At 35.3% G+C, this 14,984-nt stretch overlaps 2 protein-coding genes across 3 annotated transcripts; one reads left to right on the forward strand and one right to left on the reverse strand.

Moving 5' to 3' along the window:
* Positions 1-1,030: 1,030 nt before the first annotated feature.
* On the forward strand, positions 1,031-3,383 carry LOC140978141 (uncharacterized). Its single transcript, XM_073442957.1, has 2 exons — positions 1,031-2,553; positions 2,819-3,383. Exons 1-2 carry the CDS (start codon positions 1,165-1,167, stop codon positions 3,104-3,106), a joined length of 1,677 nt encoding a protein of 558 aa, XP_073299058.1. The 5' UTR covers positions 1,031-1,164; the 3' UTR covers positions 3,107-3,383.
* Positions 3,384-5,869: 2,486 nt separating this feature from the next.
* LOC140978142 (pentatricopeptide repeat-containing protein At1g11710, mitochondrial-like) lies at positions 5,870-8,165 on the reverse strand. 2 transcript variants are annotated; one of them, XM_073442959.1, is made up of 3 exons: positions 7,091-8,165; positions 6,209-6,828; positions 5,870-6,125 (listed from the first exon to the last, which is right to left on the reverse strand). In XM_073442959.1, exons 1-2 carry the CDS (start codon positions 8,163-8,165, stop codon positions 6,755-6,757), a joined length of 1,149 nt encoding a protein of 382 aa, XP_073299060.1. In that variant the 3' UTR covers positions 5,870-6,125; positions 6,209-6,754. The 2 variants fall into 2 exon arrangements, with proteins under 2 accessions (XP_073299060.1, XP_073299059.1); XM_073442958.1 differs by having other exon boundaries at positions 6,209-8,165.
* Positions 8,166-14,984: the final 6,819 nt, after the last annotated feature.

Raw genomic sequence — 14,984 nt, forward strand, 5'->3', positions numbered from 1 at the left:
AAAAAAAAATAAAAATAAATAAACTAGCCTCACACTCATTTAAAAAAAACGAAAAAATATATGGATAATTTTCCAATATTCAAATTTTCGAAATATAACATTATTAGTAAATCATTTTAAAATGTATTATTTATCATTGTTTATATTTTTCAAAAAAAAAAATCAGGTTGAAAGAAGTTAATGAATCTAAATAATCGGAGATTATAGAGACTAATAATTGTAAATATTGACTATCTAAATTTGGATTATTGCCTTTCTCTAACAAATATGTCCAAAAACATAGACTATCTTAATTACTTTCTCTAAAAAAAATTACAATATCCCGATTTTAAACATAATAAATCATAATTGCATGTTTGATGAAACAGTGGTATTTTAATGATGTGAGCTTCATATCAAAAAAGTTTTTTTTTTCTTTAAAAAATAAAATAAAACAAATTGATATTTCTAAAAAATTAATTTTTGGATTACCAATAAGAAATTGGGCTTTGCTAGGCGGCCAGCAATGATTGTACTCTACCTTTGGATTATGTCCGGGTTGACCGAGGACCGTGGGCCAAAAAAGGGCCCGCTGAATCTCCTCCCAAACGACTGTCCATGTCCAAAGCAAAGGATGCTTTGGATACTTCAATTTCAACTTTTGCTTTAGGACTGCCCCACCCCTCTCCACACGCTTTATTTCTTCAGCGTGCACGATAATTATATTGGACACGAGAAAACATTATATTCTTCTAAATATCTACTTTCTTGCTTGATCATTGATATCTCCGGAGATGCTTGGTCGTGCCTGGGTCATGTACCCGGATCGTTTTTAGCTCAGGTTCTGGGAAGTTAAGTAGTCAGAGAAACAAAGAGAAAAGCTAGCCTTTGGATTAGAACGCTCCCGCTATTTACGTTGCTTCTTTTTCCGCTTGTTGGTTTAAATTTTATTTTGTATCCTAGTTATATTTATTTAATTTCAATTGAAATTTATTATATATCTCTATAAGAAATGGTATCAAAATGAGAAAGTCGGAAATAAAGATTAGTCAAAGGTGAATTTTACTGATTTAAACAAAGCAACCAGAGTGGAAAGCAAGCAAAAGCACAACAATATTTCATGCACATAACAAGTGTAATAGAAGCTTATACAAAACGGCAGAATTTAGCCGGGAAATTCTTCAAATGTCTAAGTCTTCGGCGACGCTCGGTGTCATACGGCCTCAAGATTACGCCGGCAGCCCCGTTCATTACTCCGTGGCCTTAGGCGATCACGCCACCCTCAACAAACTCCTCTCTTCGGTTCCCCGGCTGGCTGATCCGACCACCATCCGGACCGAGTCCGATTCCGTCTCCCAAGAACGTCTTGTTGATAAAATAACATCCGCCCTCGACCGCCGCGACAACAGCTTGAGAGAAACCCCACTTCACCTTGCCGTGCGCTTAAACGACGTCATCGCTACTCGAGCTCTGGTCACTGCCGGAGCTGACATTTCACTTCAGAATGGGGCGGGGTGGAACCCTCTTCAGGAAGCCCTCCTCCACCGATCTACGGAGATTGTCTCGGTTTTAGTTCAGCGGCACCACCTCGCCGCCTGGTCAAAGTGGCGCCGTCGTCTGCCCAGTGTCGTCGCCGCTCTCCGACGCATGCGTGATTTCTACATGGAAATTTCATTCCATTTCGAGAGTTCCATCGTTCCTTTCGTCGGGAAAATTGCTCCATCCGACACGTACAAAATCTGGAAGCGGGAAGGAAATTTACGGGCCGATACCTCCCTCGCGGGATTCGAAGGTCTGAAAATCCAACGCGCTAATCAAAGCTTTCTTTTCCTCAACGATAGTCTCGACGGTGCCCTCGATATCCCACTAGGTTCCCTCTTCATCGTCAATCACGACGAGAAGAAAATCTATGACGCATTTGAGAACGCCGGGAACCCATTATCTGACTCTGACATTTCGAATTTCTGTAATCAGACCAGTGTCTATCGTCCTGGGATGGACGTTACGAAAGCCGAATTAATCGCCCGAACAAATTGGAGACGCCAAGAAAAGTCTGAAAATGTAGGAGAGTGGAAGACAAGGGTTTACGAAATGCACAACGTAATTTTCACTTTCCGGTCACGTAAAGTATACCCGGGAGAAAGTAGAGAAGACGCGTTCGGGCCCACATGTGTTTTGCCTTTGGAGATCGACGAGGAGTCCGACGATGGTTTCATCGTTGCTGAGAATCCAAGATTTAGTGTATCGAACGACAGGCAGCGGAGACACAGCAGTTTCGTGAGAGAGGAAAGAGAATTTGTTACAGTGTCGAGAAAGAGCGTGGATATTATCCCTATTGATTCAAGGAGGAGAGCTCCGCCTTCAGCGGTGGACAGGGTGGTGGCGCCTCCAGATACCAAGGAGAAGGAGTACGCCAAGAATATTCGGCCGATGTTCTGGTTAACAGAGCAATTTCCATTGAAGACGGAGGAGCTGCTGCCGTTGCTGGACATCTTAGCGCATAAAGTGAAGGCCATACGGCGGATGAGGGAGGTCCTAATGACGACGTTTCCTCCTGGGACATTTCCAGTAAAGGTAATGGCCATAATGGGCAATTCGGCTTTTCAAATTCCGTGAAACGCTTTTGTTTGATCACTTTGCTTAGCTTTAATCCCATCTTTTAATGCATTCAAATTTACAAGAAACGTTCTTTATTTTGCACAAGGCTCGTTGCTTTGACGTGGAAGTATCCCATTAGCCCCCCTGTAATCCTAGGTTATTGGGGCAAGAATTCCACTTTGGCCCCAAGCTTGAATCTTGATTATCTAATTATACTAATCAGGCATTGTCACATGGACAGGTAGCAATCCCCGTGGTTCCTACAGTGAAGGTGGTGATCACATTCACAAAATTTGTTGAACTACAGCCAATAGAGCATTTTTACACTCCTCCGTCGAGTCCTAGGCAGTTTTCTGGTGGTATTCGTGGTGAGTACTTCTCATCATGGCTATCGAGGAGCAGGAGCCGACAGCAAGCCAGCGAGGGCGAGCACATGATCGATCCGTTTGCTATTCCGAGTGGATACAGTTGGAGTAGTTTTGATGAGAAGAAGAGGAAAATGAAGAAGTCCAGCAGGAGAACTAAATGATCATATGAAGAAATGGATTTCAAGAGACTCTTAGTGAGTATTACTATGCGGTTGAGTTTTATGGCTATATTTCTGTCGCAAGCTAATTTTGGAGGCAAGTTTTCCGACTCTCCGACTATTTTAAAGCTATATATGATGTCGTGGTAGCACAAAAAAGTGTCTCGAGATAGTTTACCCATTAGGGTATATTGTTGATTTTTGTAAGTTAGATCTGACCGGGTTCTGTTATTTTTCCTCAAAATTGATATGAGGAAATGAATACGACTTTTATTTACCATTGGAGTGTTGGAATATTTATAGTATAGATAGTATACATTGAGCAATAGTTTTATTATAATTTGGCCACCACCCAGATCGATCGCTTATGCATGCCTAAGTTTAATGAGAGATTAAATAATATTGCAAGAAATAAAATAAGATCATTCTCAACATAATTCAGAAAGAAGAAACTGCATATATTAATTACTAATTAAAGAACTAAAATGATGTGACATAATATATTTGGTGCATTTAAAAGCTGTCATTGCAATACACAAGTGTTTCCAACCATTTAAGTAGTGGGTTGGGTGGTTGAAGTGGGTGAGGAGCTGGTGTTTGTGTGCTACATTGGATAAAACACTTCAACACAAACTCAACAACATTTTGGTGTGTTTTTAAATAAGAGTCAAAAGAGTGAGCCAAGTCCAAAAACACCACTTAAAAGAGCCCCAACTGAGTTACTGCACAACAAAAGTTGATCGTGTAAGCTGGCTAATCAAACATCAATTAAAAATATAGAAGGAAAGAATGAAGAACAAATCATTGCTTCCAGGCAGCAATCAGTTGGCATATGTTGTTTGTTACAAAATAAAATAAAGGGTACAAGTCATAGTTAAAGGGGCAGCCTATCTAGCTGCAGCAACCCATTCTTTATCCAGCATAAAGATCAAATAATCCTCTGTTTCTTCATTGACAGCCTCTAATTAATATCTCTACTTAACAAGAACAAGATTTTGCACTCCTCCCTCTCCTCTTATCTTTTGTGTTTTCAAGTTATTTATGATTTCACAATTTTCCAACGTGTTTCTTTCGGTTTTGATCATCTCGCCATGTTTAATATATTATCCATCAAACAAAATAAGTCTCTAAAAGCTTTTAAAAAAATTAATTTTACAAAGTTTGATCAGTTTGGTTTAACCGATTCTCAAAATGAAACACAGACCGATTATATCGATATTTGTCAATAAAAAAATCAAATTAATGAACAAACCGGACTGAATCTGAATTAAATCAATTGGGAGGCTTGTTTCTGTTTAGCCGAGCTTTTGCTAATCCTTAAAGGTGTGGGGGGAGCCCATCCTCGATCCATGCTCCGAAGTTCTGCATCATCAGGCCATCTTTGTTAACTTTTCCATCACTACTATCCAAGAAGCAAAATATACAAGGTGTGCGTGTAGACAGAAATGTCTGCAGATGGGCCAAGCTGGGTAGATCAACGGGGAGAGGGAGGAATAGGAGAAGAGACGAAAACAAATCTGAGAAAGACCCCGAGAAAGAGAAAAAAGCGGCCTCCTCCGACGGATTAGGTAAAGCCAAAGCAAGCAGCCATGGTTTTGAAGTGGGTCAAAACCAAGTTCCAAAAGAAACCTTCCACCTGAACAACAAAGAGCTTAAGCACACAGAAGATAGTGTATCATTATTGATTCCTATTCCATGATTTCGTTGAGAATGTTAAATATGTTGTAGAACATATAGGTAACTACCGTTCAGATATCCATGGAACAGATTTGTTTATCGTTTAAATGAAATTATTATTATTTTAACTTTGAAAGTTAAAATAGAAATAGTGACAAATTCATTATCATCAATCTTGGGAAAAAACAGACAAACCACAAAATTATAGATAAACATTCACCATGATGAGAAATCAAATACGCTTCAACGAATTGTAGTTCACAGGGTAGTAGTAACTTGAACAGATGAAGTTCAAGAATTAACCATCAATGCACTTCATATAAGGCAAATTAGTTTTTGTCAATCTAGAACGTAGAGAAAACCGTCTTCACCCTTGGATTCATCATAAATTGCAGCTGTAAATGCAGCTGCAACTACATGCAATAACAATTAAAATAATGTTCTATTTCAATATAAGAAAGTAAGCCTTCCCAGAACTCAAGCTTGATCCTCTTTTGGACCAGATAAACAAGTATCACCAAAGTCAAATCCACTGGAACTAGGTACGTGCAAATCAAAGAATGAGATGAAGATCCATTACATAAGCCTCTAACCTTTCGTAGAAGATATTTTTTCAGTTAGATGTTCTAAATGTTTTCTGACAAACAAAGACTATCAATGGACTTTTCTATGATTGATGCGTTAGCATGATAAGTCCCATCAATAAGCCATAGCCCTCTAAAATATTACATAAACTCTCTTCGGAAATTTGGCACACACACACAACTCATGAATCTGGATATCATATGCACTACACATAGAGACGACCTAAAAGGACAAAAATCAAAGTCTTGGCCATGTGAGGCAGGGTTTTGCAATTCCATGATTTATTTATATGGTGGTTTATAGTACATTGACAACATTAGAATGCAAAAACCATGTCGTAGGATTCTGATAATCCCGAGACAGAGAATGAGCCACATAGATGATAATTTATCAACATAAAAATAGTTTACAGTGCTTCCTTTCCTTCAAGATAGGTGATATGTTTTATGACAAATTAATCATCATGTTAACCAGAAATAATTAAAAATTAAAATAATTGCTGAGTTTGCAATCACCCAAACCAAATTATCTCTTTAGACAGGCAAATCACATGATTTCGGGCACAATTTATCGGTCAAAAATAAATACAAACAAACAGAATTGAATTACACGGCCCTATAATAGGTAAAGTTACTACTGACGCCTTGCATCATTATATCCATAAAGAACCCAAGTGCAATGCTGCGCATGCTCCTGAGTCCAGACAAAGGAACTCAGGATCACCATGAGCTCGACTGACTGACCAAAAAGAAGATTCATCCTGCAAGTCAAGGAGAATTTACAACTCCATCAACAATAAGCAGTATGCCCAAATAAAAAAAAAGTATAACATATTTTGCTTACCAGCATTATCCTCAGTCAGTGTCTCTTCAATGAGTAGATTTACAATGATGTCATAAGTTTGGCCAGCCAGGATTACTCCTCGGGACCCATGTAATAAAAAAATTTGGTGATTTCCTCAGTGCTGCTAACTTCATCAAGGTTTAGCAGTAAGGTTGTGTAGGTGACAAATCCGGATTCATAACCTCAACAACATAATTCTCAGAAATTCCTTTGATTGATGAGACAACCCAATTTTGTCATGTAGCCTATCCTGATGTTAAAAGTTATCTTGTAAATCAAGATATCTTTCTTTATGTTGCTTGGAGGCACGCTCAACGTCTCTATGACTTTCCGAATGCTGTAGTATCTGTTCAACAAATAATTAAACTCACCACATCAAACTTATTCACCCTTCAACATTTATCAACCAAAAATCTTGTGACATCTACAATCCTTCTTTACATAAATAATCTGAATCCTTTTTCATTTCTACCATGTCAGGAAATTTGTTAACAGCAATCCCCATTCAACCTGCCTTAAAGTATCCATCAATCATGGTAGCATATGTCACAAGGTCAGGGATGAATCCCCGAACAAACATGGAGCATAGAAGCTGTTTCGCACCTGATATGTTGTTACTTCTGCAAAGATAATTGATGAGAATATTGTAAGGGAAGCTATCTTTCACAAGGTTCTTGTCTAGAGCCCAGCCATGAAATTTTAGAGCCTCAGTAACATGACCATTCCGGCACAGTTCTTTTGCAATGATTGAATGAGTGAAATGATCAGGAGATATGTAATTTTCCATCATATTGGATAACAAAAGAGAAGCTACACAGGTATAACCTTGTACATATATCAAATGTATTAGTGAATTATATATCACAGAATCAAGCATCAGACCTTTTTCAACCATAATATCACACAGTCTGAAAGCCTCCTCCAAATACCCATGCCTCGCGTACCCATCAACCATGGTAGCGTAGGTCCTAACATTAGGCGCCACTTCCATCTTGACCATTTCGACTAAAATTTCTTTGGAGCAATCCATCTTACCCAACTTGCAATAACCATTGATGAGACAATTGTAACTGACCACATTAGGAGATACACAACCTCTGGACATATCACCCATTTTCTTTACAAATTCATGAGCTAAACTGAGGTCAAAAGCCCTACACGCACCATCGATTAGCATATTAAAACTGATGACATTTGGAAAAATCCCACTTTTCAACATCCTACATAACACTGTGAATGCTTTAGAAAGTTCACCTTCTATACAATGAGCATAAATTATAAGATTCAATGTATTCAAATTTTCACAATATCCATATGATATCATTTCATTGTACACTATCCAAAATCTACCAACTTCGTCTATCTTCAAGAGATGGTTCAAAAAATTGTTCCACGCATGGATTGAAATCCAATAACCTTTTGTTCTCAATTTCTCAATCACAAGATATACATCATCTGTGGCCCCAATTTCTGTACACGTCCTAATCAATGCATCAAAAACTGCACTACTCGAAAAACAAGCATAGTAAGTATTGACCAAAGCTGCTGAAATCTCCAAAGGCAAATAACCTTTCGATATCATCAATTTTTTCATCAAACATAATGCATCATCAAAGTTCCTACGATCCACCATTGCATGAATCAGAACACAACAAGACCCTAAGGAATCGAGAAGGCATTCGCCTACTCTTATTCTCTGGTGGAACTCTAAAAGTAGATTTGGAGATCTCTGAAACTCTCGAAAAACACGGTAAATCAACGAATTTGTGAGTGTTGAAGACAGCTGGTCTACAAAATTCCATTTCTTCCGCCGTACATTCACACAAACAGCTTTAAAAATAATATCTTCAGCAACTGGGCTTGTGAAATGGTTGCCCAAGTGGAAGCCTCTGGCAAAAATATTCCTCTTTTTTGCTAAAAGAGATTTCAGAGGCATGAAACAGAAAACCCAGTTCATAACATGACTTTTCCACCTCAAAAAACTATAAAATTGAAAAACAAAGATACATTAAGGCAATGAACAAATAAAACTCGACCAAAATATACTAAGCAAGCTATGACCACTTAAAAAACCCTGCTTCAGACTGCAACAGCAACCAATAAAATAAAATTGTCCAGAACTAAATGCACAGCTCACCAGTTCTAGTTCAGCCAAAGGCGCACACTTCGATCAAATAATTTTCCCAAAGAACAAAAATACATACAAAACGGGTAATAACCATTATACAGTAGACGGCAACAAATATATAATCATTAAAAAGGGGGAAAAAAAAAGAAAAAAGAGAAGAAGCAAACGCTGTATTTAGGGTTTTGATTTGTGAAAATCAGAACAAAATAGGAACCTGAAGAAGCGCTCATTTTATGTCAGCCATTTTTTAAACGATTTTATAATTAATTAGATTACAACTGACCGAGGTAGTCAGAGAAAAACAAGTTTATCATAGTACTAAATAATTATTGAAGACACCTTTTTCGCTAATAATAATAATAATAATAATAAAATTAAATTTCAACGACAATTTAATTTAATTTTTTTAATCTTTTTTGAAAAGGTCTAGGACATTATTTTGACTAATTGGTATGCACACACGCATTACAATCTTTTTTATTAATATTGATGGACTAAAGTAAAAAATATGGAGGAACTAAATTGATATTTGAATTGTTAAAATAAAAATAAATATAAAAATAAAAGTGTGTGTTGAAATTAAAACAAAAAACAAAAGTGCAATATTAATATCATATAAGGATAAAATTGAAAAAAAAGTTGATTTCCTCTCTAGATAGTTATTATGATGTCCTTACATTTAATAGAATAGTATAGAAGTATAGATATGTGGAAGTATGTTGAAGCTATAATGGGTTGGGCCTAGTCTAGACAAATTTACATATATTGGACTAGGCTAGCCCATATTAAGTGTAGGTCCTTCATTTATTTATTTTTTAATGACATAAAAACACACAAAATTTATTTTTCGACGTATGTTGATTAAATTCTCAAGCAACTATATTAATCTGGAAATTATGTTAATCAGATATATCACACTTGATAAGCCTTATGAGATATGTTATCTAGAAAAAGTGTTGGTTAGAAAAATCGAACACAAATATCATTAGTTAAATGCTTACATATACCAAGTACCCAACATCCATTAAAAACACGTGTACATCCTTTCTTTATTGCTTGGTGTATATATGTGTGTGTTGATTATTGATATTTAACACTACATAAATTTCTCTACTGCACCAAATATCAAAATGATAAGAAATAACAAATATTATGTAATATAAGCAGCAGGGTAATCATTTTTACGTTGTATATAACACAATCAAAAGTTAAATAATACTAATACATACAATGCAAGAGCATACCTATTACCTTAAATGAAAACCATAGGTTATATTAAAAAATATTTCTTTGTTGTTTTCGAAGTTGAAAAAATTAGGGAAATAACAAATCACTATTTGGTTTTAGAAACCCAAAAAAAAAAAAAAAAAGAATTGGTCTCAAGTTTGCTTATTGAGTAGACGTTGAATTCATAATTATAAAAATCTCATAATCTAAAATTGTGAAGGCCCTCCATTGCATGATATAACAAAATCAAAGAGAAATTATCTGGTATTTTTTGGAATATCGCCAATATTTCCAAGCATTTAAAGTGTGCATTACCGCAATATTACCAAAAATAGAATAAAACAATGTTCGGGGGATTTGTTCGAAAGACTTGTTCGTAGACCAAGTCAGATATCTGATCAATACCTTATTTCTTCTGGAAAGATATGAACAATTTGTTGAGTTAATTATGCATTAAATTCTAACAGAGACGTATAAAATGTAAATGACGAAGCTCTTTTAAAATTTAACTTATGTATATATTAAGCAATAGTACCAGTTAATTAAGAAGATATAAATTTATCCAAAACCTAAATTGCATTAATCAACCACTGGTAAATGGAATCAATTCGAAAGAAATCTCCACTCTTCCTTGATAAAAATGCATTATACAAAGCAGTGAATACAAGTCACCCAAATGCATTCATGCATGAATATTCATATGATCAATAGCTTGCAACTAATATTATGGCACTAATTATATATATATGATGGGAAAATTGCAGAACGTACAAATTTAGAAACTATACACAGAACTTTTGAATTTTGTTTATTAAAAGTAACCATCCAGTTCAATATATATATTTACCGGATTCTGTCCTTGCATGCATGTTTTAGAACCCCCCATCCCCCATCGCAGTGCATCCATTAATTCCACCTCTTTCTGCATGCTATATATATGTATACTTTTATGACAAGGTCCCAAGGAAGTACTGCAGGTTACACAATTATAAGGCACTCCATTCAATTCAAACCAATGAGTCACTCTTACATATATTCTGCTCCTCCATAGTCCATAAACCCGAGCTAATCCATCCTCCTCATACACAACACACGCGTGGCACGTGCATACATATCGTCAAATATTACTTCTGATACTACATATAAATAACTACATCGAAAAAGATTATTGTTGGCATATATAAATATTAACATACATATATACCAAGCAAGTTTGTGAATTTGAACTTATAAATAGTAATTTTCAGTATATATTAAGGAGGCCTCACAAAATTAACATATACTGTATATATATAAACATAGCTCGGTTTGATACTTGTATTTGGTGAATATCGGGTACGTGTATATTCAATGCTTCATTAATAAAAGACTTATATGTGGGAAGGAAAGGTGCGAAGGAGGGTGAGAGACAAAAGGAGTTCAGCAGTTTCACGTGAAAACATTTAGTATGGTTTTTAATAAGGACAGTGTCCACAAGTTCAGACATTTGTTTCTAGGGATTACATTTCGATTCATGTATGGACAGTTTAAATATTTTTTTAGAATATGTTTATATGTATTTTTACAAAAATATAAAAAAAGACTATGATTTGATTCCCTTAAATTCTTTGAGTTTTAAGATTTTACTTATAAACAATATTATGAGATGGAAATAGCGTCTTTTCAATTAATCTTGAATGCAATATTTATACTCAGCCGGGATATCAGGAAGTATGACAGAAATAAATAATATTTTCGAGAAAAATATTTTAACGGTTCGAAATTCAAAGGGAGCTAGCTAGGGTGTTAATGGTGTTGCCGTATCTTCTCCCTAACCTCATAAATGCATTCTGAAAGGTTCCATATTTGCTGCAGTGAGCTTTTTCATCGTTACATAGCTTTTGAGTTAATTTTCCTTTCTTTTTGTTGTTGGGTTGTTGGGCAAATTCAATGCCCCCCGTCCCATCTCCTTTCAAATCTTTTCTATTTCATTTCGTTTTCTTTTATTTGAAACAAAGGTATTTGTCTATTGATGAATTAACATTTATATATATATATAGTAGAATATTATATGATTTGCAACGTCTCACCCCCTCACACTCGTTGGAGCCCTCCCAGTCCTATATATATATCTCTATATGTCTGTCTTCTTGTGTGTATGGGTTCAGGGGTATGAATGACGCTCCAGGACTATTCTTGGATACAGCAAACCAATTAATATAATAAACCTTCTGCGCTTGTTCTTCGAGTACTTTTCACAGAGATAGTTTAATGTTGGTCTTATTCAATATGTATTCTGCCAATTTTTTTCAGGTTTTGTATGTTTTTCTTGAGGAAACTAAAAGAAAAGAACATTTTGTTAAATGGGATCCGGAATATTTGTATACTGGACAGCTATGAAGGAGTAATAGCACTGGATCGGAGTAATAGAGGCTTATCAGCATCGACAGATTGTACGAGATATTGGTGCAGTTCAATCAGAAGGCCCTTACTCTAATTGTATAGAGCTCGGCTATTTGATTGAGCCGTGCCAATATCACGTAATATTAGACTCATGTGTTGATGCTAATACAGCCGCCTTGTTACTCGTCCTTCTCTCCTTGAAAACCAGAAAGAAACAGGTAGACTATCTGTTAAATTTCTTGAGTTATTTTGTCCTTCTATCTAGCTCGTTGTTGTTCTTCTGGTATGAATATATTAAAAAAGTTTGTGTATTATTCTTTTAAAAACTCACTGGCCCTTCGAGTAATTAGTTTATGTGGTTTCCCGATAATTATGTGTCCTGCTTTTTCAGTTTTCCTGGTGAAGATATGAAGGAGGCAGCGTAAGCGATCAATATCTCACGATCGACCAGATCCGGTACAAATATTTCTAGTCTCACTAGAATTTTCCCAAAAAAGAAAATTTGAGACGTTTTTTAAAGTTGTTATTATATAATATCTAATTTAGTTATTCATCACAATATTTTTGTTGGTATAACAAATGACGAACATTCTTAAAAGTTTGTGAAATCGATAAAATTATTCTCTAGAAATGTTCTCCAAACTTTAAAGAATATAATGTTTTTTTTTTATCGATTTAGAACTGCCAAATAAAATGAACCTCCTTTCTGTAACTGTTGATGGTCTACTTTGAGAAAAAGATTTGCATCTAATTAATTACTAGCATAATATATATACATATATATACACAGTTTTGTTTTTTTTTCTATAAACTGTGTCAACCTCTGTTTTCATTAATGAGGTGACACTATTGATGAACATGGATGATGAATAACTCACTACAACAAAAATGACTTTCCGCAGCGCATCATCAACAGCGTGCATTAAAAACACGCTGTGAATAGTACTTTTAACGGCGTGCAGTAAAAGCACGCTGCGGAAAGTAATATCCGCAGCGTGCATTTATGTGTGCTGTAAATATTATAGACTTTCCGCAGCGTGCTTTTAATGCGCGCCGTTAATATATGTTATTAACGGCGCGCATTAAAAGCACGCTGCGGAAAGTCATATGATATACTATCCGCAGCGTGCAATAATGTGCGCTGTTAATATTCTATGCATTCACGGCGTGCAGTAAAAGCACGCCGTTGAAATGGGTGAATTTTTAAATTAGCGACGGTTTAATAAACCGTCGCTAATGTAACGTTGCGACGGTTTTAACTACCGTCGCTATATTTAGAGATAGTATAAAATAACCCGTCGCCGATTTAAAATCGGCGACGTTTTAATAAATAACCGTCGCTTTTAGCGACGGTTTTAATTGAACTGTCGCTAATAGTTGTAAATCGGCGACAGTTATGTTTAAACCGTTGCTAATAGCGACGGTTTAATGCAAAATTGTCGCTAATTATCGCAAATTGTCTATAAATATCCGATTTCCGTTCCACTTGCACATCACTTTACAACACTTAAACTTTTTTCTAATATGCGTTTTTAATTTTGGTTTTAGTACATTTTTTTAAAAATTTTTGGTTAATATTTTAAGTGTTAGTTAAGAGATGATAGTTTTAATGGAATTTTTTTTAAAATTTATTAAATTATAAAAGTAAATTTTTTTTTATTTTTACGCAAAATTTAGCGACAGTTTTGTAACCGTCGCTAAATTTAAACACCGTCGTTCCCTTAGCGACGGAGTAGTAACCGTTGCTAAATTAGCGACAGTATTTTTTGTATTTACCCGTCGCAAATTAGCGACGGTTAATTTAAAAACCGTCGCTAATATTTAAATTTTTTTTAATATTAATGCACGCTGCGGATAGTTATATTAACGGCGTACATATGCACGCCGTTGATAGTAGTGCGCACGCTGCGGATAAACTCGAACTTTCAACAGCTTGCAATTTCACAGCGTGCAATGTGCGCCGCGGAAAGAGTATTTGCGCGCTGCGAAAAGCCATTTTTGTTGTAGTGACTTGATTTTGTGTGCTTAATAAAAGGATTAATTAATTAGATGATGAATAAATGGAATCTTTAATACATTTGTATAATTGCATTTATTGATCTCTACGTATATACTTCCTACTTTCTGACTACACTTGGGCAATTTGCCATTACATCTGCTGGCTCTTTTCAACTCCAAAATGGTACTAAACAGTTAACACAGAGATGAAGAGATAAATATATATATAGAATGAATCGACAAGACTTAATCGATGGCCACAATCTTATCTCCAAATACCCCGGCGAAAGACCAAAATTTAATGAATGCATGCCATTGCCGAATCGGGATTCATTGCAATTCTCGTTTTGAGGTGACTAAATTACAGTTTTGCACGTCAAAATTACTTTAGTTCTCACCCGTTTGAATACTGCGAGCTATACATTATTTAATAGGCACGCTAAATTGTTAACATATCAGAAGTTGAATAACATGGATATAATACACGGGCTGTAAGGATCTGCTTGCATTGCAGCCTTCAATTCAATGTTTCCAACTTAAATTTTATTTCATAACATATGTAATAATCTATTTGAAACACATTATAATTAAACCAACATATAGCTAGCCCCTGATGGATTGAAAACCAAACTCGTACTTTTTCCCTTCTATCATCAAGAAAAAAATATTTTATCCTCGAAATCATTATAGGCATTCTTCAAGCACCTGCCCACAAATTTTGACAAAAAATCCATAAAGTTGGGGACAAATTGTAAATTCATCTCCATGTAAATAATTTTTTAGAGCGTGGGACAAAGGAACACCATCTCCACCAACCTAAGGTTTAATTTCAAATATAAAAAACAAAAAGAGCAATTTTTTTTTTTTTGAGAATGTCTTATTTATTTATATTTGTTGTATGAGTCGTCTCGATATATCATTATCGTGAAAATAATATTTTTTATATAAATTTTTTTTTATAAATTATATCATATCCCGTATCACAAAATTTTTCTGTGAGCTCAGAAGAATTTTTTTTTAAAAAAAAAATTGCAACGAGAA

Source organism: Primulina huaijiensis, chromosome 6, assembly GCF_012295235.1.
Source record: "Primulina huaijiensis isolate GDHJ02 chromosome 6, ASM1229523v2, whole genome shotgun sequence".
Lineage (NCBI taxonomy): Eukaryota > Viridiplantae > Streptophyta > Magnoliopsida > Lamiales > Gesneriaceae > Primulina > Primulina huaijiensis.

Excerpts from the sequence above, each read along its gene's own strand:
- LOC140978142 (XM_073442958.1), bottom strand. The coding sequence starts at position 8,165 with ATGAACTGGGTTTTCTGTTTCATGCCTCTGAAATCTCTTTTAGCAAAA.
- LOC140978141 (XM_073442957.1), top strand. The coding sequence starts at position 1,165 with ATGTCTAAGTCTTCGGCGACGCTCGGTGTCATACGGCCTCAAGATTAC. Across the intron at positions 2,554-2,818 it reads CTGGGACATTTCCAGTAAAG|GTAGCAATCCCCGTGGTTCC; the intron begins GTAATGGCCATA and ends TCACATGGACAG.